Source organism: Bidens hawaiensis, unplaced genomic scaffold (assembly GCF_021521415.1).
Source record: "Bidens hawaiensis isolate Kalapana, Puna unplaced genomic scaffold, B.hawaiensis_p1.1 tig00005195_1, whole genome shotgun sequence".
NCBI classification, from domain to species: Eukaryota; Viridiplantae; Streptophyta; class Magnoliopsida; order Asterales; family Asteraceae; genus Bidens; species Bidens hawaiensis.
In genome coordinates, this window is record NW_027491335.1 from 425,837 (window position 1) to 452,465 (window position 26,629).

The window sequence follows — 26,629 nt, forward strand, 5'->3', positions numbered from 1 at the left end:
TTCATTAACCATACTTTTATTTAAAATTAACTCCAAATTACACTTAAAAAAATGTGTTCAAAACCGCAAAGCTTGCCAACTTGATTGGTTATTTTTTTTCCCAAACCTATAAGCGATTCAGCTCAAAATTTTCACAAAACTTTCTTAATATCCTTACCCAACAAGAAAGCCTATTCCCCAATAACCAACACAATGTAAACAAGCAAAAATAACCACAACAAAGTCACACATTAAACAAGAAACGGTCTCAAACGCAGCATAGCAGTAAACAGAAGTCAACAATCTTCAAAAACAAAATAATCCAAACTCAACCAAAAAGAACCATAATCTGAGCACTCACGAACCTCGATCGATTTAAGAAACAATGCCATCATTCAAAGACAATGCAGCAAGCTGATCAGCAGGGCTACCCTGCTGCTGAACACTCTTCAAAACCTCCATTGCCTCTGCAACTTTAGCCTTCAATGCGTCAGGCGACTCCAACAAATGAAGCACCTCAGTTTGATCCATCTCCAATAGCATCCCAGTCACCTTTGCTGCTGACTCAGCTTCCAGCTGTTCCACAAGCGGGTACAGATTCTCTCCCAACATCTATAACAAAATTTACACGTCACACGTATATCCAAAACATAATAACAATACTAAACTAAGGTTTAAAGTGCTTACAGTTCTTTGCTCTGATGGAGAAGCATTTGCAAGTGCAGAAGCTAAAGCGCCAATTGGAATCGGCTGAGGGGGAATTACACCAACACCCATTGGCACGTCACCCATGTTGCGTCCAGGTGGGTACCGGTACATTCGTCCACGAGGCATCATCGGTGGCTGCATAAGAGGAACTGGTTGTTGCTGATTTTGCTGCCCTGGAACACCAACACGCCTGCCACCTGGACGCTGTCCCTGCTGACCTGGCGGAACCATTGGCATGTAGAAGTTTGGGAGTGGGCCGCCACCTGGCCTCATACCTGGAACAAGTTGCTGCTGGTACCCAAAACCAGGCTATCCAAATATCATAAAAAATATAAGAATGACTTTTATAATATTTTTTATAAGGGTGTTAAAAAAGATGGAATTGAGATATTACTTGGGGAGGAATGAAGGTGGGTTGACCTTGACCATAAAACATTTGTTGACCAAGACCAGGGCCGCCAGGAGGGAACATTGGCATGCGAGGAGCTCCTGCAGGTGCCATTGCAATTGGACGCATTTGTGCAAACTGAGCCTACATTAACATAATATACAAAATCATTATCTTTTCTTTTATAACATAAAGAGTAAATCGCACAGATGGTTCATGTGGTTTGATCCAAATGTTAATTTCATCCTTGTGCTTTCAAAATTAGCCCCTAACCATGTCTTCCAACCACGATTCAAAAAGTTAATTGGGTTAGATTTTAATGTGAATTGAGACACGTTCTTGGCACCAAAAGGGTAAAACCGTAGTTTTCCTTTTTCTCCCACCTTTTACACTCATGTGGAAAAAAAGTAAAAGACGCTTTTACACGTTCTCATTTACAAGAAATACAAGACGAAATCCAAAACACAGTTACCTTTTAGACCGCAAATACAAGAAATAAGTGGTTGGGGACTAAATTCGCAATTTGAAACCACAAGGACGAAATCCAACATTTGGACCAAACCACACAAACTAGCCGTGTATTTTTACTCTTTTAACATTATTACAGGTATGCCCCCGTAAAACTCACCAATAAACAAAATTAGAAAAACAAAAAAACAAGATCATCAACAAACCTGCAACCGTGCCCTTCGATCTTCTTTACGTTGAGCAAGTGCTACATAAAGAGGCTTGCTAACAACCATCTTTCCATTCATCTCAGAAAGCTATAAAAAACAAACATGTTAAGCAATTATTAACGGAACAAAAAATATGAAGCACATTGTTATCATGGAAAGTGAAAACATGTTAGCTTACCGCTCTAGAAGCTTCCTCAGAAGTCAAGAATGAAACAAAGCCTGATCCTTTGCTAGCTCCATTAGGGTCCCTCATGACCTGTTCATACAAAATAATAATAAAATAAACACACAGTTCATGAGCCTACACTGGGTACAAATGTATAGGTATCTGACGATTTTTTATCAACAAACCTTACAAGAAGTGATAGTACCAAAAGGTGCAAACAACTCCTTAAGACTATCGTCAGTCACAGTATCATCTAGATTCTTGATATACAGATTCAGCCCCTGTGATTTGTCAACAGCCTCTTTCATACTTTGCTCAAACCTTTGCTTCAGTTCCTGTTCCCGTTCAGTCTTCTTTTGAGCTTTACCAACATACCATTCTTTCTCATCAAACTTCTTTCCATTAAGACATTCAACAGCCTTTGCAGCATCATCAGCATTCTCAAAATTAACAAATCCAAAGCACTTGGACTTCCCTTCTGCATCCTTCATCACAACAGCACTGGTGATCGTTCCATATTCACTGAACGCCTTGTTTAAATCCTCATTGGTTGTTGATTCAGACAAGTTTTTAACAAAGACATTAGTGAACTTTCCCTTGTCAACAGCCAATTCCCGTTCCTGCTTGCGCAGAAATGGTCCAACATAAACTTGCTTGTCGTTCAGAAGCATGCCATTGAGTTTTTCAATAGCTTGTTGTGCAGATTCCTCACTGTCATACTGCACAAATCCATAGCCTTTTGACTGACCGTTTGAGTCAGCAGCAATCTTGCAAGAGAGAATGTTGCCAAAAGTTGAGAAGGTGTCATGCAGGGCCTTCTGATCAATTGCTTTGTCAAGATTCTGTATTGTTTAATAATAAACAGAAGCTTCATTAGTAAAAAAACACAGTTAAAGACTATTAAGATGACTGTTAATGTTCAGGTACCTTGATGAAAATGTTTCCAGAACCACTTTTGCGCACACTAGGATCACGAACAGAATACGAGATCCTAATTGACTTTCCATTGAGTGGTGTAAAGTTAAGCACCTCAATAGCTCTTGCAGCTGTCATTAGCATAAAACAAAAGGTCAGAAACACCAAATAACTAAACAAAATAACGACACTCACAAATTAATATACCACTCGATGTGGGAAATAAAGTTACAACATTCAAAATTATAAAACGCAGTCTTTCAATCAAACTAATGCAAGTCAAATAGGTTGTGTCACTAAGAAAACACGTAATAGGAATTAGAGATAACATATCTAACTCCACGTTTCATACCTTATAGCTTGAAATAAAAAAGACATTTTATATATTGTATAGCTTGAAATAAAAACAGACTTTTTAAATCTTTTCTTTTGAAATATTAACATAAGAAACGATATACAGTTGCAATTTCATATACAATACTAAAACAGTCTACACTCTTTACACAACAATTAAACGTATTCCTCTCACAAAAACAACCAGGTAAATACATAATTGCTAGCTACCGTCTATGCAAACAAATCAACACATTTCAACATAAACAACTAAAAAGACAATGATAACAGAACCACCCATAATAAATAACATAAACTTTCTAAAACTCTTCTTTTAAAACAATTACATAAAAAATGAAATACAAATACAAAATCAAACACTACATGACTACCAACAATTCCATATATAATTGTCTACACCCTATACAGAACAATTTAATTTCTTCTTATCCCAAAAACAATCAAATAACATTCCATTAGCATACAAACAATTTATCTACTAATCAACTAACAATAACACATTTCAGTATAAACAAATAACAAAAAAAACTCACCATCCTGAGCATTGATATAATTAACATAACCATAACCAAGCGACCGTCGAGTAGACAAATCCCTACAAACCCTAACCGACACTACCTGTCCTATCTGGTTAAACAACTCATACAACTGCGAATCCGTCACACTAAACTCCAAATCCCCAACGTACAGCGACGTCGGCACAAACTGCGGCGCCGGAGCACCACCACCGCCGCCGCCGTTGACCGATTGCGGCTGCTGCTGCTGCTGTTGAACCACCTGCGCCGCCATCTCAAAACCCTAACAGATATTTCTTTTTTCCCAAATTTTTCAACTTTTTTTTGGCTTTTGTAACTTCCCTCTCCCCTTCTTATTAATATTAATAAAGAAGGGAACCCAGATAATAATAATTGACTCTTTGGTTTTTTGTTATAATATTTGTTTTGTTTTTGGAATTGATTTAGGGATAGAGGAGAGGGAAGGGTGATAATAAGATAGATATGGATAGATTAGTCGGAGCTCCGACCGGCAGATCGCCGCTAGGTTACGGCGGCGAGAGAGGCTGAACGAAAGTTGTTAGGTGAATGGAGGAAGTGAAGATAAGAGGGTTTCCAGGGCATATAATAACGTAAGCTGAATCAGGGTGTGACGTTGTACGGTTTGTAAAAGTGTGAGGGCTGGAATTGGCAGGATTGCATTTTGTTGCTGACATGTGAAGCGTGTGTGAATCTCTGTGTATGGTTTGATTTTTGGAGAAATTAAGATGTTATTCAATTTTTCAATCATTATTATTGATGTTATTAGAGCATGTCGAATGATTTTGAAGTGGTAGTGCGTGTGCATGGATTTTAGAAGAGGACAAATTCATCAAAAATTTAGATGAACTTGGATGACGAATCTTGGGGGGGTGGGGGGGGGGGGGGTGAATGGGCAATATGGAGATAACTAAACAAATTCATGTGAATCACAAGTCCACGGTCGACGTCATGGCCAAATTGTGAATCAATAATTTCTTGAACACTTTTGAAAATTATAAAACGATATCAAACGATGATATATGAAGTAGATAAGCAATAAATATGATATTCTATCAAAAACATACGCCAAAGATAAATCAACGAACATTTTAAAAAATAAATCTCACCAACTAATCGAACCGATGATTCATTTTTTCTATGTGTGTGATTTAAAGGAAATATGATAACTTTATGAACCGCAACATGACCTTTGGGTTTTGTGACTTGCCATTGAAGATTTTGTCATTCTCGTCTTTCAAATGAGCCATAGAGATGGCATGTAAATGGAACGTATAACTTTCCTGGTTTGCAACAAGCTGCATTATGCTATTGTGTGGAGGTCAAAGAGTTTATCAACTTCCAAAACGTGTTTTGCCAACTCGACACGAAAGTCGCAGATGGAACAAGGTGGAGACACCAATACGCCTCCTTGACTGGAGTTAGGCCTAACTACATTATATGAGGACTAGCAAAAGGCATTAAAGGCCAGATAAAATGAAATGGCCGAACATAAGCATAGGGTTCTAAGCCCAATGTGATGAACAATGTCCACAGTCCAAACATAAAGTATTATGTTGCGGCACAACAACTACCATTGTGTTATAACCCATTTACCGTAAGTGAACCATTAAGCCCACCCCCTAACCTTTAATCATTTACCGGTAATAGACCTATGATTAGCCCATTTTAACTAGGCTTGTGTAGCCCATTTAGTCAAGCCACGGTTGAAACATAAGGATGCTTTTCTTTTTCCTCTTTTAACGGCGTTTTGACTCCGCTATCAGCCATTAGGCATATCAATCACCAACCCGAATTTGAGGTCTGAGACCAAATTTTGACCAACCACTATCAGTTTGATGCTCAAGTGATTCGAACCCACAGGACCTTTCCAGGAGGAAACCCCCTGACGAGACTAGAGGCATGATGTCGAACACATAAGAATGCTAAACTCAAGTACAAGGCATTAGGTAGTCAATAACGCCTGTCATTCGTTTGTTTAGTAAACTAAACCTCCCTATCTAGGATGCTACCAGGTTAAATGGACCTAGAAACCAATTAAATCTATATTTATACTCTCTAATAAAAGACTACAAGTTTTGCCAGTTGTCACTCCTACATTAAATCTCACCATTTTTAATAAATTTATGATAGTAAAATAATAGTTAACATTTTTAGAATTTGTTAATTTAATATTTACTTATTCTTTTTTTTCAAACATTTGATATTTATAATTGTGTTTTACTTTAAAATTGTTTTAATAACTATTGTATAACAATTGTGTTAATAGTGTTTAACGAGTTTATGGTTTTCTTGTATACTGATTATTTATTAAATATTGTATTTTCAAGAACTACTCGTGTAATACACGAGCCTCAAACTAATACACTTATAAATAAACCAACCATTAGTCATCCTTGTCCAATCTTTGCAAGATCTTCTCATTTGCCTCCTAGTGGTTTGTACTTCAATCTACCTCACGAATTTTCCATGCAACAAAAGCACCAATACTATAAATATTATTATAGGGTGGAGAAGGTGCACGACATGTACCCCCAAGGACTACTACCCCCCGTGGGGAACACAACCGCCACTCTGAAAGCGGAGTGGAATCAATAAACTCACATACCTTGAATCTAGCCCTCTTTATTTTCGTCGTCGGGTTGTATTCCCCGAACAACAAATAAATCAACGCTATAAACCCCCCCCCCCCCAACTCTCCAATAAATTTCAAATTAAATACCTCTATCTTCCTAGTTAAAAACCCACTTCTTCCAAAATACATACATTTCTTACTCATATTTCAATCACTTTCTACCCCACACACACACTTAACCAATTCATACACACTATTTTCAACCATTTTAATTATTAACCAAATCTTTATATATAGAGCAACCGAATCCTCAAACGAACTGCGTCACGAAGATGGATCCATGAGGAAGAAGTAGCATTAGCTAAGGCATGAGTCTATGTTTCAGAAGACATGGACCACGTGGAGCAATGAACATTGGGTTTTTGGCCACGAGTTTGGAATTATTTTATTTTGAATGGAGGATTAAAGGACCTTATAGAGCACTAAGTGTGTTCGAAATGACGACATATGGTCGGGCAAATTAATACTCGCGATAACGACATGTTTGAAGTCATAACAAAAGTAAACAACCGATAAAATTGGGAATAATATTTTTATCTAGTTTTTATTGAATAAAGTGTTGTTTAATTATTATGATTACGTATTTTTTAATTTATAATGTATGCATTTTTTATTTATTTTTTAGTTTTTAATTTATTATTTATTAGTTATTTTTATTTAAAAATTAAATTTTTTAGGGTAGTTCGAGTACACCATCACTAGCCTTTAAGGCCAGGATAATTCAATGTAAAAAAATGAGATTGCGCTGCAGGGGGTCGAAACTTAGGCCACCCATAGTGGGCGCCATCTTTGGGCGAAATCAGGCGATGTCCAGCGACCCCCCCCCCCTCCCCTGCGATTTTAGGGCTGATAGGGGGGTGGGGACAACTTATTATCGTCTTCTTCCCTTTTCTTTTTATTATTATTATATTCTTTTGTGTGTGATATATATATATATATATATATATATATATATATATATATATATATATGTTGGGCTAGCACATCACTACACTCAAAAACAAAAACTCACCCTTTACTGATTGAGCGTCACACGGCAAAAAAACGCCCCAATTTGTAGCTACTCCACTACACATAACCTCAGGGATACTTTAGGTACCTTTAGGGTTTACACCCACCCTCCACTAACGTTCTCAAATTTTAATTGCATCCGTCCTATTACTTTATGGGATAAATGGTTTTAAATGTAAAACGATATTTGAATAAATCAATAGCTGAAGTTATAAGTTCAATATTTCTTTATCTAATTATGATTAACTCAAAAATCAAAATGGTTTCTTCATATAAAGTGATTGTTAAAAAATGTTCTTTAAAAAATAAGAAAAAAACATTTTTTTAAATAACAATAAAAAAAATAACATAATGACAAAACAATAATGGGTCGGGTCGGGATAGGTTTAGGTATTTTAAACCTGTATCCCATATCCGATTATTAAAGTTTGTACAAATTAACCCGGCACAAAACCCATCAAGAAAGAGCCCGTCGGGTATCGGGTTATACCCACGAGTTTCAGGTTTACCCGTTGGTTTAAAAAATTATCCGTCGGATGCACCAGCCCAAAACCTATTGAATATCTATCGAGTTTTAACATAATATAACCGATCAATTGCATTAGCTAATAGTTATGTTCATTCTAAAATCTCTTTCAAATATACTAAAACTGAAACCAAATAATTTTAAAAACCAAAATCTCATAAAACATGTCTGAACAAGTGTTAGTGCCCAATTTTAAATATAATTTAAAATACAAGATGTCAACTTCTAAATTGAAACCAAATAAACATGTCAATATTCTTTTATCAAATTGCAAATACTTCATTTGTTCATTTGAAAGTGTCCACATTTCCTTTTTAGTTTGTCATATTACAAATGTCCACTTTCAAACTTTATTAATTAATTTTTAATTTTACCTTTAAAAGTGCAATTATTCAAACTTTTTTAAATTTTGTCTTTTTATATATGTCAAGGGCATTATAGTAATTTGTTAAGAAAAACAAACATTCAAATTTTCTTAAATTTTGTGTTTTTCAAATCATGACACTTGTAGAGGGACGGAGGGAGTATTATTAAGAATTCAGTTCAACTTCAATATAAATTTTACATATCTCGACTTCTAAATCAATTAAAATTCATTAGGTAACTCAGAAATATAATAAGGTAAAATTGGACTATATTAGCGAGTATTATTGACAGGTAATTGAGAATATTACAAACCAATATCCATCTCAAATCTGTAAAAATTTAATAGCATTACCAAACTCGTCTCATACCTTGATGTCTCGGGTATTACCCGTCCCATACGTCTCGGGTTTCAGATTGTTTATTTTGAGAAAAACTTATAACCATGTCTAGTGTTTTAAAAATCACTCTCGTATTTTTTATTTTTTATTTTAAATATGGGTTTTTCTAGACAAGCATTTGTGATATAAATATTTTTTTTAACTTAAATAATATTATTTGTATATGCTTTAGTTATTATAACATGACTATAGTGAAAAGAATGTGGTTTCGGTTTTAACCATCGTGCAGAAAGAGTAGGTCAACAAATGCTTGCTGCCTTCGTACACACTTTTCCGTTTTCACCAATATCTTCTCGATCCTAGCTAGCTAAAAAAGAAAATGCGCATCATATATTGTTCATACTATCATCTTCCTAGTTAACTTTATCTTCCTCGTGTCGAAACTATGGCCACATGTCATGTTGTGATGTTATCGTTCATGGCTTACATACTCATGATACTGATGGGAGCTCCACATGATCTGATGACTGTGCACTCGAATATCGATTGATCAACAACTTGTTTATTTTTTGTAAGGCTTAAACTGAGACTAGGTTTAAGTACTTAGTGACGGAGTTGTTTTGAAGGTAAGATTGAAGGTAAAACTATTATTGGTTTAAATACTTAGTAAGAAGTACATTTGGTTTGTAAATATACAAATTTTTGAGAGAAAATAAATGTGAGTCTCGTCAATAAACTTGTTGGAGTGCCTTAAATCAATTTTGCAATTGTCAAACGTCAGCTTTTTAATTAACACAAAAATATTTTAAGTTTTTTCTTTTGTTAAAGTTTGAAAATGAAAACTCCAAAAATATATTGTTTTGTTGAGTCTTTTAGTTTTTAATAATCACGAGTCACGACATTTAAAAGTTTACATAATTTTCACACTTACCGAGGCAGATTCATAGTGTTAGAAATTAAGGTGAGTTAAGCCTCACAGTGCGATCTTAAGGTGAGTTTACATAATTTTCACACTTACAGAGGCGCACCACTGTGAATCAAATTATGCCACCCAAACACCACTAACAGCTTGACTGCCCATTTTATGTAATTTGTTTCCCATCGCATCACATCGCCACCACTACTTGTTGAGCTGCTAGTCGTCGTATTGTGCTCGTCTGTATATACCTTGATATACGTCTATTTATACATCTCGAATCCCGTGTAAAGTTGTGTTTCCGTAATGTTTTAATTTCGTTTAAGTTTGAGTTTTGTTTATCTTTTATTAATTTAGGTTTTGAGTCAAGTTTTATATATTTATCGTGTTTTAACTCTTTTGGTGTCTTGCATGTTTTACTTAATTCTTTCTATCTTTTCATGCGAAGTTTAAGTACGTTTTACTCGTCAATGACTACATGATTAGTTCACTCAGAGTTTCGATTTGTTTTCATGTAGATGGTGGCTTTGGAGTCAAGGAAAAGAAGTTCTAGAAGTTTCTCATCGTTACTTGGAGTTCAAGAAAGGGGCCTAACGTGAATAAACAAGAAATAATTGCAAAAAACGAAAATTCCCCCAAAAGGGGCGCCGCGCCGCGCCTAGGCAAATGCCCAGGATGCCTAGGCCATCTGGTCAGCCAAAAATTGCAAGCCCAAGCCCATTCTCGCTTATATAAACATCTTCATTCCCTAGCCGATCCTAAGCTTATTTCCAGCCGTTTTTGAGAGAAAAACCAAGGGTTTGAAGGAGTCTTGGAGCTAGTAATCAAGGAAGATCATCAAGCTTTCATACACGTGTTCGAGGGTCGATTAAGACGGGTTCTTTCGTTCTTTTTCATTGTCTTTGTTCATAAATCTTTATAATGCCTATCTTTGTTCTTTGGTTTAGTTATTTGATTATGATTATGCTAGGCTAGACTTCATGTCTACCTAGGTTTGATGAACATGTTTGAGACTTGATTCTTGCTTTGGATAATGTTTTGATTATGGTTTCGTTATATTAATAGTAAAGACTTGGTTTTGTTTTCATGATGCGTATAAGTATTTATTATCTTGATTGATTGTTAACTATTGCTTCATATAGATCTTTTATCTTTTGATTGTGTTCTTTAGATTTAGGGTTTATGTTTAAATCATTACTTGGTGTTTTGATTATTGTGATTAAATGGGCCCATTAGATCATAGAAGCTTGTTGATAGTTGGTTAAGATTTTAAATGTTTTGCTAAATTCCAATAACTGTAAGGTGAGGAGTTGTTCATGTGTCTTGGTCAATTGCATGCTAGGATAGTTAGTGACAATATTCTTGCTTATTGTGTTGATCCATGTTCATGATGTCATGTTTAGCTTATCAAGTTATCTAGGGTTTAGTGTTTCGTAAGATTGCTTGCCTAAGATACTATTAATTAACCCTATTTGATGACTTTACGGAAATCAATTTAACTGATTGCTTAATAATCTAATAATTGTTCTTTGGGATTTCATTTGATTCAATCAAAGGTCCTTAGGGTTTTTTAGATGAACACGTTTAGAAATCAGTTTCCATAATCATGTTATTTGTCCATTGCTTGATGATTGTTGATGCATGGGATTCTTACCTAGGTAGATTCCTTCTCTGATTGGTTTTGATCTTGTGTTTAGTTGCTTGTTTCTTGTTAACTTGTTTATTTACTTTCTTAGTTTAATCTTAGTTTAATATTAGTTTAAAAATCCCCCTTAAAACATTAATAATAAATAGTCATGTCGTAAGTCGAGTCTAATTAGTTAATTAACGTAATTTATAGAGTCCTGTGGGTTCGATATTCCGGACTTACTTAGCTTAGTACAATTGACCGGTTCACTTGCCGGTGTTTTGTTTAGTTGAGTCTTAGGTCTTGTTTTTATTACTTGTTTAATTTAGTTAATATTTATTGACTGTTTTTAGCACATCAAGTTTTTGGCGCCGTTGCCGGGGACTCTTGGCGATTGCGTTAGTAGTTTTGATTGGACTTATCTGCTACATAAGTTCTATTTGTTTTATTTTTGTTTGAGTCGTAGGAGTCTAATTTAAGTTTTAGTTTCTTGTAGTTTATTTTTTTTAGTATTCGAGTCTACTCACTTCGTCCTTTTGCGTTTTTCAGGTTTATGCCACATCTTTGTTCGCAAGGACCACCGCTGGATAATCTTGGATCTTCTCCGTTGAAGACCGAGGCTAGTTCGTCAGTAGAAGAACAACCGTCAGAACCTGCATCTACACCTAATTCGTCACCACCCAGTCCACCACCCGAAAGTCCTAGAAGTCATGCTCAAGCCTTCGATGGCTTAACCGGAAACCAATCATGCATCGTCGTTCCCGAGATCGACAACCCTAACTCGTGGCAGATTCCGTCATACGTCATGAACAACATCGTTCAAACTAACCAGTTTCATGGGAACGATGAAGAGGATGCGCCGGCTCATATTAACCGACTTTACCGCGTTTTGAAAACTTTTTAAATTGCAAGGTGCTACTAAAGATGCAATTTTCTTACATCTTTTTCCTTTTTCACTTACAGGTAAAGCAACTACTTGGCTTGACACGCAGCCACCTGGCACGTTCACCACTTGGGAAGCACTACGTTCTGCATTTATCAAGAGATACTTCCCACCGGCTAAAGCGGTTGTTCTTCGCGATCAGATTCACTCGTTTCACATGGAGCCGGATGAGCAATATTGTCATGCTTGGGAGCGTTTTCAGAACTTGCTGTCTCGATGCTCACAGAATGGTCTCACACCATGGGCTCTCGTGGAGAAAATTTTACAACGGGCCGAACTACGAAACCCAAGTCCGGTTCGACCGCAGGAGGAAGTCTACTGGCTAGGAAGAACGTCACCGAGTGTAACGAGATGTTTGAGAGCTTCGCTCAATCGGACCTTGTCAAAGTACCACATCACGGGAATTCCAATCCCGTTAGCAGTACATCCTCATCCGCTCGAGGTGTACACCAGGTTAATCTGGATACTAGTGTGGCAGCTGCTTTGGAGTCACTAACTCGAGAGGTGAAGGAGCTGAAGGCCAAGGTGGACATGTGTGAGTTTTGTAGAGGTGGACATGGTACTTTGGAGTGCCCGGTGATGAATCAACAAGTCGATTTTGTTGCTGGTAAAAATAGGTTTCCCAATAATTACAACAACAATAATCAGAATTGGAACACCTACAAGAACCCGAATCAGAATAATTCCAAGTGGCGTCCGTCAGGCGCACCACCCAGATTTCAAAATTCTTATGCTCCAGCACAATGTCAGTATTTTAATGATAATAATATCAATAATACTAATGTTCAAAATAATGTGCAGGATTCGAACGGTGGGATTGGGCGTTCGGAAGAGATGATGAAGCTAATCTTGGAGAGAGACCAAGCAACACAGAAAAAGTTCGCCGAGCATGACTTACTCTTCAAAAACCAACAATCTTCTATTCTCGATATTCAAAAGACTGTTTGTGACATTGCTCGTCGTTTAGAAGAAAGGCCCCCAGGTCAGTTTTCGGGTATTCCTCAAACTAATCCTGCTGCTCAATTGAAAGCCATCTCCACTCGTAGTGGTAGGGTTTTTGGTCCGGAGGTAGTTAGTAAAGAAATTGAGAAAGATGGAGACGATGAATTGGTAGATGAGGAGATAGAGGTAGAGGCTCCGGGTAAGTCACAAGTTAAAACACCAATTATTGAGCCACTAGTTGAAAAGAAACCCGTTGGAGTCCGGCCACCACCACGCATCATTAACCCTGCTTATGTCCTGTATCCCGCTCGTCTAACGCATCAACAGTATACGAAGGATTACGGGCATTTTCTTAATATTTTTAGCCAATTAAATGTCAACCTCCCTTTCGTCGAAGTCCTTCAACATATGCCTAAGTACGCCAAGTTTTTGAAAAATATTCTTAAAAGAAAGGATAAGTTGGAGGAGCTATCGACTGTACCGCTGAATGGAGAGTGTTCTGCAGTAGTTCTTAATAAAGTACTAGAAAAATTACCCGACCCCGGTGTGTTTACCATCCCATGTATTTTCGGAAGTGATACGACGTGTCAAGCATTGGCCGATCTTGGAGCTAGCATAAACCTCATGCCATATTCTTTGTATGAAAAGTTGGGCCTCGGAGAGCTCACCCCTATTCGTATGGCGTTGTCTTTAGCCGATCGTTCCGTTAAGTATCCGAGGGGTGTCATGGAGAATTTGCTCGTGAAGGTAGATAATTTAGTTTTTCCCGCGGATTTTGTTGTTTTAGATATGGAGGCCGACGAGAGAGTTCCTATTATTTTGGGTCGTCCGTTTTTACGTACTGCTAGGGCAATTATTGATGTGTTTGAAGGTAAGATAACCCTTAGAGCCGGTGATGATAGCGTCACTTATTTGGCGAAGTCTATGAGGCATCCGAGTGGTCAAGACGGTCTCATTGATCCATGTCACCCAGTTTACTCGATAGAATCATCTATTTCGGGCATGGATCCAAGTCTTGAGTGCCGTTCGGTGAGATTAAGTGTGGGGAAGGAGCGAAAGGTTTTGATTTCTCGGGTAATGGTAAAGTGTTTTAGAGAATGGGGTGGTGGAAAGCGTAAGGTTGAGAGGGTTCGTGGAGTTAGAAAGAAAAAGACAAAGGTTGATGGATGGTCGGATAATGATTTGGAATCCTTGAGGGCATTGGAGTTCTACCGAGGTGGAGGAAGCTCCACTCGGTCCGCCACGTGATTCGCTTAGCATGGGTTCTTGAGTGAAAACTCAAGTGTAGAGTTTGCATTATTTTCTTTTATTTTTATATTTATTTTCTTTGAGTCCCTAATGTAGTTTTTATAGTTCGACTTTGTTTTGTGTTTTTGAGTTTTGCTAGATTGAAGATTGAGTGAGTTAGAGAGAAGATCCCCAAGGTTGAGTATAATGAAACGAACAAGTGTGGGGATGGAGCAGCCGAGCCGTATACTTTACGTTTTATTATTATTTGCTACTGATTATTCATGTTTTATATATTTGTGGGTTGACTGAAGTACTTTAATTGCATAATATCTATCATTACGATAAGATACATTTTTAGATATGTTTGTTTTGTTTTGCGCTTACGTTCGTGAGAAAAGGAGTTACCATTTGCTGAGCACGTTCGTAGTTGGAGGGCATTCATGGAAGAAGACCTTGGCATTATGTTTCATTCGCATATTACCAGCTAAGTCTTTTCCATTATCTAGCTTGTTAACTTTTTATTTTGCTATTTTGTTTTTATTTTTTGTTTTTATTTAGTTTTTTGTAGTCCGATTTTATTTTTAATTTTATTTTTTTTTAATTCGTCCTTATCCTTGCATTGAGGACAATGCAAAATTTAAGTGTGGGGATAGGATATTTGAGTCGTAGTTTAAATTGTTTTGTTTATAAAAAAAAATTAAAAATGTTTAAAAATGTCCATTGAATCTAGTTTTTTGCGTTAAAGTGGGAGATGATGATATTTATCGGAAATTGGTTTTCAAACTACTAATAATATGAGATAAATAAAAGAAAACGCACTTAACTTGGGATGTGTCGGTAGGCTCAGCCTTGAAAATGAAAGGGCAAATTTGATAAAATGGGTCGGAAATCTCTTGTGGGTAAAGCGTTTTGTCCGTAGAAAATAAGTAATGAAAGGTCAGCCATACTCAAGCCTCAATTTTTAGTATGAAAAAGTGGAAATATTATAAAGTTTGAAAAGTTTAAAAAAATTTGAATACGTTATCATATGATGCTTGGGTAGGTTTAACGTTAGAGTATACCGTGTAGCCGGTGATATAGATCTTAAACTGCTAGTTTTAGTGTTTTTCACCTAATTGGCGTATGGTTTTATAACCTTAAATCTTGTATTGATGGGATGCCCCGGGTCCGGAGACCATGGGTCTGTATGCCGACTATTCATCTGGGTATTCACGATTCCAAATGGGGTTGTGAATATTTAAAATAAAAGCTAAAAAAAGAGCAAACTCTTATAAGTCTTTAAACATGATCACAAAAAGTACAAAAGTACAAATGCATTACAGACTTGATCATCCACGCTGTTAGCCATGTGGGGTCCCCTTGCTCGCGTCTCATTACCATTAAGAAACGGACCACAAGGGACACGCCACATGTAAGCCCTACATATAAAATTTTGCATACTCACCTATGGTAATGGTTCTGTGTATTGCTTGATAACATGGGTATGTCATGTTGTGGGGAACACTAGCTATAAATTAATTGAACCTTAATAATATCTAATGACTGCTTGGTAGACTTTGATGCTTAAGCTTAGGTGGATAAACAATACCCTTGATCATCTTAACTATTCATAAAAAATAGAGCAACAAATGTTTTAAATCTGCTAATTTTGAGGTTTAAGTCAAGTTGGGGTGGTTTGGTCCGGTAAAAGCTGAAAATAAGCGGGTCTTAATTGTGTAAACCGCTGAGTACTATTATTGTCGGATCTTATTTGTCACGGTAAAGATGAAGGCATGGTTTAAGTGGACAACAATATCGGTGATCGCGGTTTTTGCGTTTTTCTAAGCTTTAAAATTTAACCTATATGTTTGTTAGACTATATTTTCCGATTCTCATCCAACTGCATTAGACTTTTTCAGGGACGAAAAAAGAGTAAGTGTGGGGATATTTGATATACGTCTATTTATACATCTCGAATCTCGTGTAAAGTTGTGTTTCCGTAATGTTTTAAGTTCGTTTAAGTTCGAGTTTTGTTTATCTTTTATTAACTTAGGTTTTGAGTCAAGTTTTATATATTTATCGTGTTTTAACTCTTTTGGTGTCTTGCATGTTTTACTTAATTCTTTCTATCTTTTCATGCGAAGTTTAAGTACGTTTTACTCGTCAATGACTACATGATTAGTTCACTCAGAGTTTCGATTTGTTTTCATGTAGATGGTGGCTTTGGAGTCAGGGAAAGAAGTTCTAGAAGTTTCTCATCGTTACTTGGAGTTCAAGAAAGGGGCCTAACATGAATAAACAAGAAATAATTGCAAAAAACGAAAATTCCCCAAAAAGGGGAGCCGCGCCGCGCCTAGGCAAATGCCGAGGATGCCTAGGCCTTCTGATCAGCCAAAAATTGCAAGCCCAAGCCCATTCTCGCTTATATAAACATCTTCATTCCCTAGCCGATCCTAAGCTTATTTCCAGCCGTTTTTGAGAGAAAAACCAAGGGTTTGAAGGAGTCTTGGAGCTAGTAATCAAGGAAGATCATCAAGCTTTCATACACGTGTTCGAGGGTTGATTAAGACGGGTTCTTTCGTTCTTTTTCATTGCCTTTGTTCATAAATCTTTATAACGCCTATCTTTGTTCTTTGGTTTAGTTATTTGATTATGATTATGCTAGGCTAGACTTCATGTCTACCTAGGTTTGATGAACATGTTTGAGACTTGATTCTTGCTTTGGATAATGTTTTGATTATGGTTTAGTTATATTAATGGTAAAGACTTGGTTTTGTTTCCATGATGCGTATAAGTATTTATTATCTTGATTGATTGTTAACTATTGCTTCATATAGATCTTTTATCTTTTGATTGTGTTCTTTAGATTTAGGGTTTATGTTTAAATCATTACTTGGTGTTTTGATTATTGTGATTAAATGGGCCCATTAGATCATAGAAGCTTGTTGATAGTTGGTTAAGGTTTTAAATGTTTTGCTAAATTCCAATAACTGTAAGGTGAGGAGTTGTTCATGTGTCTTGGTCAATTGCATGCTAGGATAGTTAGTGACAATATTCTTGCTTATTGTGTTGATCCATGTTCATGATGTCATGTTTAGCTTATCAAGTTATCTAGGGTTTAGTGTTTCGTAAGATTGCTTGCCTAAGATACTATTAATTAACCCTATTTGATGACTTTACGGAAATCAATTTAACTGATTGCTTAATAATCTAATAATTGTTCTTTGGGATTTCATTTGATTCAATCAAAGGTCCTTAGGGTTTTTTAGATGAACACGTTTAGAAATCAGTTTCCATAATCATGTTATTTGTCCATTGCTTGATGATTGTTGATGCATGGGATTCTTACCTAGGTAGATTCCTTCTCTGATTGGTTTTGATCTTGTGTTTAGTTGCTTGTTTCTTGTTAACTTGTTTATTTACTTTCTTAGTTTAATCTTAGTTTAATATTAGTTTAAAAATCCCTGTTAAAACATTAATAATAAATAGTCGTGTCGTAAGTCGAGTCTAATTAGTTAATTAACGTAATTTATAGAGTCCTGTGGGTTCGATATTCCGGACTTACTTAGCTTAGTACAATTGACCGGTTCACTTGCCGGTGTTTTGTTTAGTTGAGTCTTAGGTCTTGTTTTTATTACTTGTTTAATTTAGTTAATATTTATTGACTGTTTTTAGCACATCATACCTCAAGTATTGATTTATCATAAAGATTCAGCTAGCTTAAATCTCTTCTTTTTTTTTACTCTCAAACACAATATTGAAGAACCATCAACGGTTGAAGACATTTTTTTTTCAAACGACAACTTTCATTTAAACAAGGCAAAACTAGCGTAGAGCTAGCACCAACAAAAAACGAACAACTAATAAGTGAAGTTACACGAATCAATCCAACTTAAAGATTTAAAGGACTACCTATTTTAAATCCAACGAAAAGCCAAGGACTTAAATATCCTCCTTCAAAATGGAGACCGAGATCACCTTGTTGTCAAAGATGCCCTCATTTCTTTCCTTCCAAATTCTCTAACAAGCCGTCATGACAATACATGAAACACCTTGTTCTTTCTAAGGCATAGCTGGACCAAGTTATGAATCGAAAGATCCCGGACCAAAAACCCACAAATAGGAGGGACCTTGGAGGCCTGGATCACGCACTAATAAAGGGCCTAATACAATTGGGGACCGGACAAGAGGTAAATAGGTGCATGGCATTTTCAGCAGCCTCGCCACAAAGATGACAGCTAACCGAGTCGATAGGTATATGCTAAAAAGCAAGACCCTCCTTGATAGCCAACCGATCCAATTTCACTTTCCAAACTAAAATTGTAAGGAACATTCGGGCTAAAGGCATTGAACAACACCTTTTCATCGAGGCGAGGGGCCTTAATTCTAACCAAACCCACTAGTCTTTATGATCCTTGAGACTCACCTGTTGGCAAAGATTGGACTAGTTATTCAATTATGAGGTTTCAATTGGCCTTAGCCTTCATCTTTTCCATCTCCAAGACTAAACATGCAACTTACACCTGATCAACAAACATGTGATTGTTTGAAGTCTTAAGCAGTTCAAGAATGTGACGATCAGAAGAATACTCAAAAGAAAATATTGGAATGGACACAACATCTCTAAAAACATAATTTAAGATGTTTAACTTGACCCTATCACAAATCTTTAAATTAGTGTCTCAACTACATTACACAATTCAGGTACAAATAATATAAATAAGAATTTTATGACTGAATATCAGTATGTACGTCCACAGGACATTAATTCATACGATAAGATTTTAGTAGCACACATGAAATTGTAAATTCATCGTTACCTTGATCACTTTGTTATCAAATCTATTATTATAGCTATAGGTTTAGATGCGCGAGGAAAATAAATCAATCTATTGACGATCCAGTTTAAACTTAACTATCTCATTCGATTTTGATTTCGACGTGTACATTAGATTTTGATTTTGATTTTGATTTTGATTTTGATTTTCATGTTCATATGTCGCGCGTTTTAACTTTATTTATGATATATAAATTAATCAAGTCATAATTAACAAAAATGAATTTACCATGTCAATATTAAAAAATAGATGTATCATTTTGTCCTTTAAATCAGGCTATATATATTGTTATATGAACATAGGCATACACTCATTACTTGTCTACTTGGTCATTAAAGGCCTGCTCCATCTTCATCTTTGATTTCTCTTCTTATTCTTGCTGTAACTATGACCACATGCCATGTTGTGTTCCTCCCTTTCATAGCTTACGGCCACATGATTCCGATGGCCGACATGGCCGTACTCTTCGCCTCTCGCGGCGTGAAAACAACCATCATCACCACCCCATCAACCGCTCACCGGTTCACCAAATCAATCCAGAAAACCATTAACTACACGCACCAAATCGAACTTCATATCATCGAATTCAAAGCAGGAGAAGCCGGTTTACCTCCTGTATCCGATAACCCTGATCAAGTTGATTCTGATGAACTCTTATCAAGATTATTCCAAGCCCTCCCAACACTTCAAGAGCCATTTGAGCAATTTATAGAAAAATCCCAACCAAATTGCATTATTTCTGACATGTTCTTTCCATGGACAACCGAATCCGCAGCCAAATTTAGCATCCCGAGAATCGTGTTTAATGGAACTGGATTCTTCGCCATGTGTGTGTCTCAGGAGGTGATGAGGCTTCACAAGCTGAATGCCTCTTCTGATTCGGAACCGTTTGTTGTCTCTAATATTCCTCACGAGATCAAGTTAACTCGAAAACAATTACCGCAACTTGAATCAGAAGAATTCAAAGTCTTCTTGAAGGTGATTATACAAGCTGTAGAAGCAGAAGCAAAGAGTTATGGACTTAATGTTAACAGTTTTTACGAGCTTGAACCGGAGTATGTTCGCCATTATCGTGAAGTTATTAAGAGTGTAGGGGTATGGTACTAAAACCCGGTTCTACGACCCTAAATCTATTATGTTTGGCTTATTTTATTACATGGACTAATACAATGTTATTGGGCTGAGGGGGCTTTGTGGAGGTAACCCTAATTGGGCTAGGCCCATTAGGGTACCATGATGGTGGCCATGAGACTCTCTATATAAGGAGGTCTCCACCTCCTTATTAGAGGTCATGCTCAATAAGAGCCACCACCACCTTTTTGTGACTGTGAACAAGAAATCCTCAGGATATCTTAGCAGTCACCTCCACACCCTCATAAAGCCATCGCAGGTCTCAAGATCAGAGGTCTCAACATCGCAGGTCTCAAGCACAGCAGAAGAAGAAGATCAAGACATGGTTCGTTCATCTCGAAAATCCGTGGAAACATCGTCATGGATCAGGTCAGATTCATTTCGTGCTTCGACATTGGCGCCATCCGTGGGACGGCAACGAACTGCCCTTCGATCTTCATCTCGGCTGTCAGATCTCTCCCAAGAAAAACACAGATCTGGAAGTTTACAGAAAAAGGCTTCAAAGCTTGTTCTATTAAAGCTCAAAAAGATCCATAGATCTAAAAAGAGGCTTCCAGATCTGGGCAAGAAGAAACGGCCTGATTCGAATGATCAGGTCTCCGGATCTGTGATGGTTTTAAATCTGCTCCGGGCTTCAGATCTGTCCAGATCTGATTTACAGATCTAGGTCTAGATTACAGACCTGGATTTTAGGTCTAAAGTTGCAGATCTGACTCTAAAATTGCAGATCCAGAAATTACCAGACTTCCGCCGCCATGTACGCACGCCCGTGGATTCTCACTCCGCAGCCGTGCATGTGCCGCCGCGGAAACCACCATCTGGGTTTTGCGCAAGAGACCTCCGCCATGCACGCACACTCACGAGTCACCACTCTATCGCCGTGCATGCGCGCATCAGGCTACGCGCCAAACTTCAAGGTTGGGAATCCTCCTAATATCCCATATGGCTACGCGCCAAACTTCAAGGTTGGGAATCCTCCTAATATCCCATATGGCTACGCGCCAAGGTTGGGAATCCTCCTAATATCCCATATGGCTACGCGCCAAACTTCAAGGTTGGGAATCCTCCTAATATCCCATATGGCTACGCGCCAAAACTGCAAGGTTGGGAATCCTCCTAATATCCCATATGGCTACGCGCCAAGGTTGGGAATCCTCCTAATATCCCATATGGCTACGCGCCAAACTTCAAGGTTGGGAATCCTCATAATATCCCATATGGCTACGCGCCAAACTTCAAGGTTGGGAATCCTCATAATATCCCATATGGCTACGCGCCAAGGTTGGGAATCCTCATAATATCCCATATGGCTACGCGCCAAGGATGGGAATCCTCACAATATCCCATATGGCTACGCGCCAAACTTCAAGGTTGGGAATCCTCATAATATCCCATATGGCTACGCGCCAAACTTAGGGGTTGGGAATCCTCATACCATATGCTCACGCATCACATATGCTCACGCATATTACACATGCTTACGCATCACATGCTCACACATGTCACAGTCTACACGCACGCGCACGCAACATCTGCGAGTGGCGCATAACACAAAACCAAAGTCTACGCGCACGCGCATGCAACATCTGCACGTGGCGCGTGACATAAAGTAGCTCGTAAGCCGCCTCACGCGCAAGCTCCACTATTATTACAGCTCATAAGACGCCTCGCGCGCAAGCTGTTATTATTCTTACAGCCCGTAAGTCGCCTCACGCGCAGGCTTTTATTATTCACACAGCTCATAAGACGCCTCGCGCGCAAGCTGTTATTATTCTTACAGCCCGTAAGTCGCCTCACGCGCAGGCTTTATTATTCACACAGCTCATAAGACGCCTCGCGCGCAATCTGTTATTATTCTTACAGCCCGTAAGTCGCCTCACGCGCAGGCTTTTATTATTCACACAGCTCATAAGACGCCTCGCGCGCAAGCTGTTATTATTCTTACAGCCCGTAAGTCGCCTCACGCGCAGGCTTTTACTATTCACACAGCTCATAAGACGCCTCGCGCGCAAGCTGTTATTATTCTTATAGCTCGTAAGACGCCTCACGCGCAAGCTTTTATACTCACAGCTCGTAAGCCGCCTCACGCGCCAGCTCAATTATTATTCTCAAAGCTCATAAGACGTCTCTCGCGCGCAAGCTTTATTACTTTCACAGCTCGTAAGTCGCCTCACGCGCCAGCTCAATTATTATTCTCAAAGCTCATAAGACGCCTCTCGCGCGCAAGCTTTATTACTTTCACAGCTCGTAAGTCGCCTCACGCGCCAGCTTAATTATTATTCTCAAAGCTCATAAGACGCCTCTCGCGCGCAGGCTTTACTATTCTCATAGCTCGTAAGGCGCCTCACGCGCAGGCTATATCATTCTCAGCTCGTAAGACGCCTCTCGCGCGCAGGCTTTATTATTCTTAGCTCGTAAGTCGCCTCTCGCGCGCAGGCTTTATTATTCTCATAGCTCGCAAGTCGCCTCTCGCGCAGGCTCTATTATTATAGCTCGTAAGCCGCCTCACGCGCAGGCTTTTATTATTCACACAGCTCATAAGACGCCTCGCGCGCAAGCTGTTATTATTCTTATAGCTCGTAAGACGCCTAACGCGCAAGCTTTTATACTCACAGCTCGTAAGCCGCCTCACGCGCCAGCTCAATTATTATTCTCAAAGCTCATAAGACGCCTCTCGCGCGCAAGCTTTATTACTTTCACAGCTCGTAAGTCGCCTCACGCGCCAGCTCAATTATTATTCTCAAAGCTTATAAAACGCCTCTCGCGCGCAAGCTTTATTACTTTCACAGCTCGTAAGTCGCCTCACGCGCCAGCTCAATTATTATTCTCAAAGCTCATAAGACGCCTCTCGCGCGCAGGCTTTATTATTCTTAGCTCGTAAGTCACCTCTCGCGCGCAGGCATTATTATTCTCATAGCTCGCAAGTCGCCTCTCGCGCAGGCTCTATTATTATAGCTCGTAAGCCGCCTCACGCGCAGGCTTCATTATTTTTACAGCTTGTCACCATCATGGGGAAAACCTCCCAAAACTCAGACAATAAAGACAAGGCCAAAGAAAAGGGAAAAAAACCGCCTCACACCTTATAAAGTCCAGCGCTCCACCTAGACGCTTGCGCGCCCAGGAGCAACACTGGACTTGGGGGGCTTGTAGGGGTATGGTACTAAAACCCGGTTCTACGACCCTAAATCTATTATGTTTGGCTTATTTTATTACATGGACTAATACAATGTTATTGGGCTGAGGGGGTTTTGTGGAGGTAACCCTAATTGGGCTAGGCCCATTAGGGTACCATGATGGTGGCCATGAGACTCTCTATATAAGGAGGTCTCCACCTCCTTATTAGAGGTCATGCTCAATAAGAGCCACCACCACCTTTTTGTGTCTGTGAACAAGAAATCCTCAGGATATCTTAGCAGTCACCTCCACACCCTCATAAAGCCATCGCAGGTCTCAAGATCAGAGGTCTCAACATCGCAGGTCTCAAGCACAGCAGAAGAAGAAGATCAAGACATGGTTCGTTCATCTCGAAAATCCGTGGAAACATCATCATGGATCAGGTCAGATTCATTTCGTGCTTCGACAAAGAGAAAAGCATGGCACATAGGACCGGTTTCCATATGTAACAAGAATGTAGATGATAAGCTCGAAAGAGGGAAGAAATCGTCAATATATGAACCCGAATGCTTGAAATGGCTGGATTCGAAGCCACCCAATTCCGTTATTTACAGAAGATTTGGCTCGTTAGTGAAAGTTACAAGCTCTCAGCTTTACGAGATCGCTCTGGCGCTAGAAGCCAGCAACGTAAACTTCATATGGGTTATCAAGTATATATAGCTGATTAATAATACATAATACCTTTTTAAGTTATTATTATTTTATATCAGGAACGATCAAGAGACTACGATTCCAGAAGGATTCGAGGCAAGGATGGCAGCGAAAGGGAATGGGTTAATAATAAAGGGGTGGGCCCCGCAAGTGTTGATTCTTGACCATGAATCCGTCGGCGGGTTTATGACACACTGTGGGTGGAACTCAGTGTTGGAAGGTGTGTGCAGTGGGGTGGTGATGGTTGCTTGGCCAATCATGGCGGATCAATTTTACAATGCGAAACTAGTGACAGACGTTTTACAAACCGGAGTTTCGATTGGTGATGGGGAGTGGAGTCCAATTTCCATGTGTGATGGTGTGAAGCAGGAAGCGATCGAGAGAGCAGTGGCAACAGTGATGGGTGCTGATGAAGGCATGAGAATGCGAGCACAAAAACTAAAAGAGAAAGCAAAAACGGCTGTTGAAGAAAGCGGATCATCGTATTCAGATTTGACAACGTTTATAGAGGACATCAAAGTATTCAAATCCGAGGTAAATGAGAAAAAGGTGGCCGTTGCTGATAATTTGTGATTATCATTTATACACTGCTCACAAGTATCATTGTGTAGTTCCTAGTGTTATAAGTATTAAAAGGTGAGTTCATTTTGAACTTACTTCTACATTATTGATTATGAATAACATCCAAAACGATCTACAGTTACTTATTAATTAAAAAATAGAAAGCAAATAGTAAGAAGGCAACTAACGATAATTAATTAAATTGTGACTTTAGCCCGACATAACTAAGTGACTTGCTATATTAAAAAAAACACTAAGAGAAGTATACATAGTAGTAAATACGTACCGTTGATCTAACCTAAATAGCATACTTATTTCTATATAATGTAGTATAATGTGTAACATGCATGTCCATTATATCACCTCGTACATTTCATACCCTTACTAAGATATCCGTGTATATAAAGGGGATCGAACCCCTGATGTGTTGGGGCTTGGCTCCATCATAATTTTGTTTTGGTTTGCTTTGGCTGCATATATAATTTGACTTACTCCCCCCCGCCCCCTCTTTTCGTTCTTTCACAGCAAAATAATTTTAAGGTAGCTACCTTATTACATCTATTCACTTAAAATTAGAAATGTACACTCTCAACCATTTCGCGTCACTTAGTCGTCGTTAAAAAATAAATTGTTTATATTGTCCGTTCTGGCCTTTTTTGGGCTCGTATAGGATACTTGAATTCCTAGGACCGGCCCTGAATATGAGCTTCATTGGGTAATAAAATTTCAAAACATTAAATCTTCTAAAAGTTGCTTAATGCATACAAGTTCATATGTTGCATTTACCATCGTTTAATACTCGCGCCTCTATGCTCTACCAGTCTACCTTTCTACAACATCTTGTTTCTTACCTTCTCAATGAACAAAATGCCTCCAAATAAGACGTAATCATGAGGTTAATCGATCTTTAATTAAACGGGTGTCAATTATAGTGTGCTTCATAATAACATCGAACCTCCATACGACCTTGACTATCGTGTGATAATACATCTCTAGGAGATGTTTATTGTACTTTAGAATTTGTAATTCAGATTCCTATGATAATCATAAGGATTGTTCAGGAGCTATCTAGTCACGCCCAATGGTAAAGCTTTGTCGAAAACTTACAACCGGAAACATTCTGATAGCTAAAATCAGTCACAAAAGACGGTCGCTAATTTTCTTTCAAGGGGTGATTGCAACAGTTTTTTTCCCCGGTTGCAAATGGTCTTAAGAAACCATGTTACGACTGACATGTTGGTTACAAATGCGTAGTGGTGATGCCACTGAGTGCACAGCCGCACATTGCTCAAAGGACGCATACAATATCCATTTTTCTACTTAATATATTAAGATCATCTCCAATGCTAAGGATGTAAATGTAACCACATCATCATCTCAACCCCACTGCCCCCCCCCCCCACCCCACCTCCCAAACCTCATCCTCTTTTTTTATGTAAAACTGACACTACGTTTCATAAAATGATCCAATTAAAATAAAGAGGTAGGTAAGCGGTCAACAAGTTGTGCCGCACCCCTCTTTTGAATGGCAAATCCGATCCTACTGAAAACATAGTTACAGTTCTTCAACGTCGATATGTTATTATGCACAATCCGCTGAAATATTTTCGGAAACTTAACAACATCTGGTGTAAGGAACCCAAATATATCAAAAGAAAAAAGAGATGAAGGCATGTTAATTCTCGGCACAAGCCATCTCGTGCTTAACAATTTTTTCGGATTTTGCCTTTAATACAGCTTGCCTAGCAACAAACCCGGTACCCTTAAACACGACAAGGGTGTACACTGCAGTAAGGTCTAAACATGCATGTTTCCCCTGCCCATACAAACACAATAACTTTCTCTGGCCGGGGAGGAGGCATCCCTTTACGTGGATCCAACAGAAAATTCACGGGAGCCTCATTTTTTTTGTCGAGGTTCTCGCTCATTTTAACACATCACAAAGAAAATTCATAATCAAATCAAGTCTATATTTAAACCCAGGTCGCTCCTTGCAGTGAACTACATGTTCACCAAAGGTATCTAAACACAGTTTATGGCT

The 26,629-nt window shown here is 38.3% G+C and overlaps 2 protein-coding genes across 2 annotated transcripts; one reads left to right on the top strand and one right to left on the bottom strand.

Annotated features, from left to right (window-relative positions):
* Positions 1-209: 209 nt before the first annotated feature.
* Positions 210-4,285, bottom strand: LOC143629460 (polyadenylate-binding protein 2-like). The gene is made up of 8 exons (XM_077098731.1): positions 3,721-4,285; positions 2,846-2,964; positions 2,104-2,760; positions 1,931-2,008; positions 1,750-1,839; positions 1,082-1,219; positions 667-996; positions 210-591 (listed from the first exon to the last, which is right to left on the bottom strand). The coding sequence occupies exons 1-8, from the start codon at positions 3,974-3,976 to the stop codon at positions 355-357; spliced, it is 1,905 nt and encodes a 634-aa protein (XP_076954846.1). The 5' UTR covers positions 3,977-4,285; the 3' UTR covers positions 210-354.
* A 15,103-nt stretch (positions 4,286-19,388) lies between these two features.
* Positions 19,389-24,700, top strand: LOC143629462 (scopoletin glucosyltransferase-like). The gene is made up of 3 exons (XM_077098732.1): positions 19,389-20,154; positions 23,785-24,026; positions 24,087-24,700. Exons 1-3 carry the CDS (start codon positions 19,459-19,461, stop codon positions 24,598-24,600), a joined length of 1,452 nt encoding a protein of 483 aa, XP_076954847.1. The 5' UTR covers positions 19,389-19,458; the 3' UTR covers positions 24,601-24,700.
* Positions 24,701-26,629: the final 1,929 nt, after the last annotated feature.

Bases quoted from the DNA above. Each gene is read 5' to 3' on its own strand.
- LOC143629460 (XM_077098731.1), bottom strand. From the start codon at position 3,976: ATGGCGGCGCAGGTGGTTCAACAGCAGCAGCAGCAGCCGCAATCGGTC. The intron at 1,840-1,930 runs GTAAGCTAACAT...TGTTTTTTATAG, and splicing joins CTGAGGAAGCTTCTAGAGCG to CTTTCTGAGATGAATGGAAA. The intron at 1,220-1,749 runs GTTTGTTGATGA...ATGTTAATGTAG, and splicing joins ATCGAAGGGCACGGTTGCAG to GCTCAGTTTGCACAAATGCG.
- LOC143629462 (XM_077098732.1), top strand. From the start codon at position 19,459: ATGACCACATGCCATGTTGTGTTCCTCCCTTTCATAGCTTACGGCCAC. The intron at 20,155-23,784 runs AAGAGTGTAGGG...CGTGCTTCGACA, and splicing joins GCCATTATCGTGAAGTTATT to AAGAGAAAAGCATGGCACAT. The intron at 24,027-24,086 runs GTATATATAGCT...ATTTTATATCAG, and splicing joins AACTTCATATGGGTTATCAA to GAACGATCAAGAGACTACGA.